General features: G+C 37.0%; 1 protein-coding gene across 2 annotated transcripts; it reads left to right on the forward strand.

Moving 5' to 3' along the window:
* Positions 1-4,709: 4,709 nt before the first annotated feature.
* Positions 4,710-5,812, forward strand: LOC102029276 (olfactory receptor 145-like). 2 transcript variants are annotated; one of them, XM_013510985.1, is made up of 2 exons: positions 4,710-4,744; positions 4,897-5,812. In XM_013510985.1, exons 1-2 carry the CDS (start codon positions 4,710-4,712, stop codon positions 5,810-5,812), a joined length of 951 nt encoding a protein of 316 aa, XP_013366439.1. The 2 variants fall into 2 exon arrangements, with proteins under 2 accessions (XP_013366439.1, XP_005378708.1); XM_005378651.2 differs by lacking the exon at positions 4,710-4,744 and having other exon boundaries at positions 4,874-5,812.
* Positions 5,813-6,192: the final 380 nt, after the last annotated feature.

A 6,192-nucleotide genomic window follows, 5' to 3' on the forward strand; every position in this document is an offset into this window, starting at 1 on the left:
CTTCCCCACTTGATATGCTGTTAGCTTTTTCTTTCTCAAAATACTTTTCATCAAATTCATGTATGGTCCTTCTATACCTATTTTTTCACTGTTTGAATCAAGGGGTATTGGACTTGTTGAAAGCCTTTTCTTCATCTTTTGTCACTTTCATTCATCATAGTAATGGAAGCTTTAAAGAGGGAAGTAGGCAAGAAGAAGAAATGCAGTTTCATTAGAAAATAAAAAACAATGGTTTCTTTTCACTAATGATATGCTTTTATATGTAGAAAATCCAAATAATCTTTTTTTTTTTTTTTTTTTTTTTTTTCGGTACCGGGAACCGAAATCACGACCTTGCGCTTGCCAGGCAGGTGCTTTTGCCGCTGAGCTAAATCCCCAGCCCCTGAGCTAAATCCTCAGCCCCCAAATAATCTTAAAATAATAAATGAGTTAAATAAAATGACAGTATGCTGAGAGAACTGCTGTTCCTTAGCACTTAACTCCAGAAGACTTCAGTGTTTTTAATAATGAAAGAAGGGGAAATGAAAGTGCAAAGCATTACTTTTTATTCTTATATCACTTATAGTACTTTCTGGCTATTTTTTAATTAATTGACTTTATTGGTACAGTTTAGACATATGGAATAACCACACTCATCCTAGAGAATTTGTTCATGTTCATGATAGATCTTCATTCTTTCTTCCCTTTCCCCTCCCCTTCTTCAATGCCCCTTCCCTTCCTTATTTACAAAAGTTTTGTTTCCATTTTCTCCTGATTCTCTCTTTTTTCCCCTTTCTTTTCCCTTCTCCTCCCTATTTCCCCGTCTCACTTGAATGTTTCCTTCCTATTTCACAATATCTATTATACCTTTTGGTCCATATTTAAACTCACATCAAAGAAACAATGTAATATTTGCACGTGTGCCTAATTCATTTCATTTAACAATATGGTGTCAAGGTTCATCCAGTTACCTAGAAAGGTCTCAAGCATATCTATATTTATAGCAGAGTATTATTCCGTTGTATAAAAAACCTCAAATCTTATCCCTTAATCAGTTGATGTGCATTTGGGCTGTTTCCAAGATGTAACTATTACCAGGGAGGCCACTGTGAACATGAGTGTGCCTATATCACTGAGGTATTATGTTTTAATTCTTCCAGTAAGATACCAAGAAGGGAGATAGCTGTATAGCTGGGTGGAAGGAACCTCTAGCTTGAGGGATTTTTTTTGCCCTTGTGTGTGTGTGTGTGTGTGTGTGTGTGTATACCTAATTGATTTTTAATTTGAAAAATGGGGGAAGCACCAGCAAAGGAAGAAGAATTGGACTTGCAGGAGCAATGGGAATATAATAAAATTACCTGAATGCAACAGGCACTTCAAGGTATTTTATTGTAAATTTCCTGTGCAGAAAGTCTGCTGATATTAAGCCACTCAGGTATTTTTCTAAATTTCACTTTTTAAGGAATCTCCATACTGACTTCCACAGGGTTGAACCAGTCTACACTCCCACCAGCAGTGGACAAGTGTTCCTTTTCCCCCATAGCCCTGCTATCAGTTGTTATTGGTTGGTTTATTGATAATAGTTATTCCTTCTGGATTGAGATGGAATCTCAGCATAATATTAATTTCCACCTCTCAAATGACCATTGATGTTGAACATTTTTGGATTGAGTCTTTCATTGGGGGGGATCTGATTTTCTCAATTCTTTACATGTTCTAGATATGTCTTTTGAGAGAAAACAAGCTAAAAAAAATTTTTCCCTCTGTGTGTGTTGTGACCTCACTCTGTTTGTGGTTACTTTTAATAAGAAGCTTTAATAAAAGCTTTTAATAAGAAGAGATCCCAGCTGTTGATTCTTTATATTATTTCCATGTGATCAGGGATTTGTTCATGAAATCTTTGCTTCTACCTATGTCTTCAAGAGTTCAACCTATTATCTCTTCCAGCAGATTTAAAGATTCTGTTTTAATATTTAGATCCTTGATCCATTTTGATTTTAGTTTAGTGCATGGTAGGAGACATGGGTCTAGTTTTATCCATGGCATGTGGTGAGCCAGTTTTTCTAGCACCATTTATTAAAGCAGCTCTTTCTTCCAGTGAAGGTATTTGGCCCCTTTGTCAAAGATAAGGAAACTGCATTACAATTTTTTGAGCATTTCAAAATTATACTACTTTTGAAGATTTTCATTTCATTTTTTAAAAGTTCTGATCCACCTTCATATGATCTATTCCCTAGAATGACTTTTATCTTTTAATTAATTCAAATCCTGCCAAAATCAAAAGTTTCCATCAGAGGGAGCTATTTTCCTAGATTGCCAGCAAATCCTTCATTTTCAGTTGAGAAAATTTTCATTCTGCGACAGTTACCTATTTAGACCAGAGTGTATTTCTTAGTTCAGAGAGATGATTAACATATTGTTTGGTTTCACTATGGAAATTTTAGTGTAGAAGGCTATTCTTATTTTATGAAAATTGGAATTTGTAAAAAGGCTTTCCACATATGACCCAATATGCCTCTATCCTTTGTCACAAGTTCTATTCTAAAATATCTACAGAACTGAAGACCTATCAAACCATTAGAAGCAGCACATTTCTCCATTATGCGGGCCACTGTTCACACTGTCACTGCATAAGTTAAACCCAGACATTGCACCTCTCAGTGCTACATCTGCCATCACGTTGTGAAATCTGCCCGGCACATTCCATCTCTTAATGCTCATAAGTGTAATTTGTATTGCTTCTGAACACAAAATTGTCCTGCAGTGGATCTGTTCATAAATTATCGTGGGCTGGAGTAAGATGAAAGAGCCTTAAGCAGATCTATTGATTTTTTTGTCCAGGACATGCAGAATGAGCATACTCATTACATATATCAGAGATGGCAGGAATATTTTTTGCCTCTTTCTGTTTATTCAGTGTGTAAGGAAGAAGAAATACAGCCAAGTAATTGATTTTTAATTCTTAATAACTTCTGCTGATTTTTATGATCAGTAATGCAGACTTTATTCAAGATCAAGAACCAGGGTTCATACAACAATGACACCCCTCACCTGAAGAGAGGTACTATTTCTTTATTAATGTCTAAATAATTGATTTTAATACATCATAATTTCTACTGGCCTTTTATGATCAATAGTGCCGACTTTATCTTTCAAGATAAAGAACCAGGGTCAGTAAAAGCCAATGTCCTGTGCCCTCTCACTGGGATGACAACAGAAGACAGAAGCCCATCTTCTGAATAACCTACAAAAAAGATTGCGCATTGGATGTGTGCTGTACCTCAGTCATTCCTACAGGAAGTTCCAGCTTCTAATTGATGGTGCTCTGAAAGAATAGGGACCATGGAAATAGGGTAATTCATATGTCCCTACCTGATTCAATATGGTTGACTTCATGCTAGACCGGGCTTCAGCAGTACCACAAATAGTTTATGAAATTCTCAAAGGAAACCTGCCCAAGAATATTGTTAATTGCTGTGCTCATGAGGGAAAAAAGAGCCAAGACTTCCTGTTCCACTCCCTGGCTGACTGAAAAATGAAAGCTTACTTTTGGCTCTGCCCTAGGGGATGAACAGTCCCTGTAGAAAAAGGAAAGAGAGAGCACAGTATAAGTCCCTGATGAACCACAGAGAGATTATGGTTCAAGTTGCAAATACAATTGCTTATTTCCTGTTACACCTAAACTCTGTTCCTGGGAGATGAGATGAAGTGATCTTATTTCTTTCTTAAACAAAATAAATTATATCTTTACATTCACATGGAATCTTTTGTGTCTTATGAAGGGTAAAAGTGTTGATCACAACACTGCTCTGCTACTTTAAAAGCTCATGTCATGGTAATAAATTGTTATCTGTAGTTTTCAGAAAGGTCTCAGGACATACTGAAAACAAAGTGGATCTTGCAATTGATCTTTCAGGACCTAAGAGGTAAGTTAAGTAAGTATTAAGGAACATTTAAAGGGTTCTGGCCTAATAAATTTGAGTTTCTAAAGCCTAGCTGTATAAATGTCTGCCTTTGAGATCGAAGTTCAGGGATCTAAGATATTGCTCTTTTTCAGTGGTGGCAAACTTCTAGTGGCACACATATTATTAGTTTTGCTTTTTAAAAAAAGATGCTAATGTATGAGTTATTTTTTCTAAACTGAAACCTCAATATTACAGTTTAATTGCAGTGTTGGCACCTTGCAATGAGTAAGTCTGTTTTGGGTTTCAGATTGGGATTTTGTCTCTGAAAGGTTCACCGTCAGTGCTCTAAGCTTTCTATAATGTGTATTGCAGAGACTCAAGTGAAAGTGTTTTAGCTGCAGAGAGTTCAGAGAAATTAGGGAGCCCAAGGCTGTGTTATCACTGTCAATAATTTCTTCACTATGGATAGAACTCTCACTCTTCTGCATTTAATGATAACTCTGTAACTAATGCATTCCTAAAATCTAGTTCTTTTCTTCTTAGAAATAATGTTCTAGCTGTCACACATCCATGTCTAATTTAGTCAACCAACAGGTTGCCAACACTTCTGCCTGTGATTTTATTGGTGAGGTAAAGGCTCAGGTGAAGAAAGAAGTGAGACAAGAGTGAGTTTATTCTCCCTTGCTCTGTCTGTCTTCTTTATCTCTTAGGTTTTCAAGAGTCTTGTTTGCATTTGGAAGCACAGGCATCCATGGTATGGTTACATTTGGTGGTGTGCTTTACAATACAATCTTTGTTAGATGTTTCTTAAGAAAACATTCCTTCATGAAGGTGGATAGAACTCTCAGGAGCAAAAGTAGGTTCTGTGTGTCCAGTTTGGAAAGGTCCCAGTTAATCCAGTGATATCCCACATTATGTAAAAAATATTAGGGGAAAAGTTGAATTCCTCTAACAGTAGGGCTTTTTTCTGTGTCTCCCATTTCTCTCATAGAATAATGGACCCTGGGAACAGCTCTTCTGTGACGGAATTTATTCTCATGGGATTAACCAAGCAGCCAGATCTCCAACTCCCCCTGTTCTTCCTATTTCTAGTAATGTATACAGCAACGTTGTTGGGAAATTTGGGCTTAATAACTCTAATTGGGTTAAATTCACATCTTCACACTCCCATGTACTTTTTCCTGTTTAATTTATCCTTCATTGATCTCTCTTATTCTTCTGTGTTTTCACCCAAAATGTTGGTGAACTTTATAGCAAAGCAGAACATTATCTCTTATAGAGGGTGTATGACCCAGCTGTACTTTTTCAGTTTTTTTTCCATTGCTGAGTGCTATGTGTTGACAGCAATGGCTTATGATCGCTATGTGGCCATCTGTAATCCACTTCTATATAACGCTGCCATGTCCCCTAGAGTGTGTTGCAACCTAATACTTGGTTCATACCTGATGGCGTTTTCTGGTGCCATGGCCCACACGGGATGCATGCTGAGACTGACCTTCTGTGATGCAAACACCATCAACCACTATTTCTGTGACATTCTCCCGTTGCTTGAGCTCTCCTGCACCAGCACCTATGTCAATGAATTGGAGGTTTTCATTGTGGTGGGGATCAACATCATTGTGCCCAGTGTCACCATCTTCCTGTCTTATGGTTTCATTCTCTATAGCATCTTCCACATCAGCTCCACGGAGGGCAGGTCCAAGGCCTTTAGCACCTGCAGTTCCCACATAATTGCAGTTGCTCTGTTCTTTGGGTCAGGTGCGTTCATGTACCTTAAGCCATCCTCTGCTGGATCAATGGATGAGGGAAAAATCTCTTCTGTGTTTTATACCAACACAGTTCCTTTAATGAACCCTTTAATTTACAGCTTGAGGAACAGTGATGTTAAACTTGCCCTGAGGGAAACCCTGAGCTGGAGAAAGTTTTGATCAGAAATCGAGGATTTCTCTCTCTGTGTGATAAACAAGGAAGTTTTGTACATGCAGTTCAATACTTGTGGCCCATTTCTTTTTTCCCGTGGTAAGAAAAATGGGAGACCTTTTTAAAAAAATTATTTCCACTTTTTATAGAGTACTTCTTTCTTTCTTTGCCACAATCATATTTTCTTCCCTTCTTTGTTTTCCTCATACAGTAATAAATTTAGGGAAAAAATTTATAAACCTTTTTAAAATTTTTCATTTTATATTTCATCTTTTCCTCTGGGAAAAAAACAAAGAACTTATGGCAATCATTTGAAATAATTCTAAGGGATATTTTGTCACTGTACAGAGAATTTTATTTGCCATTTATCCCTTTAAATCATGAAGGA

The sequence above is a fragment of the Chinchilla lanigera genome, unplaced genomic scaffold (assembly GCF_000276665.1).
Source record: "Chinchilla lanigera isolate Chin_1 unplaced genomic scaffold, ChiLan1.0 scaffold00011, whole genome shotgun sequence".
NCBI lineage: Eukaryota > Metazoa > Chordata > Mammalia > Rodentia > Chinchillidae > Chinchilla > Chinchilla lanigera.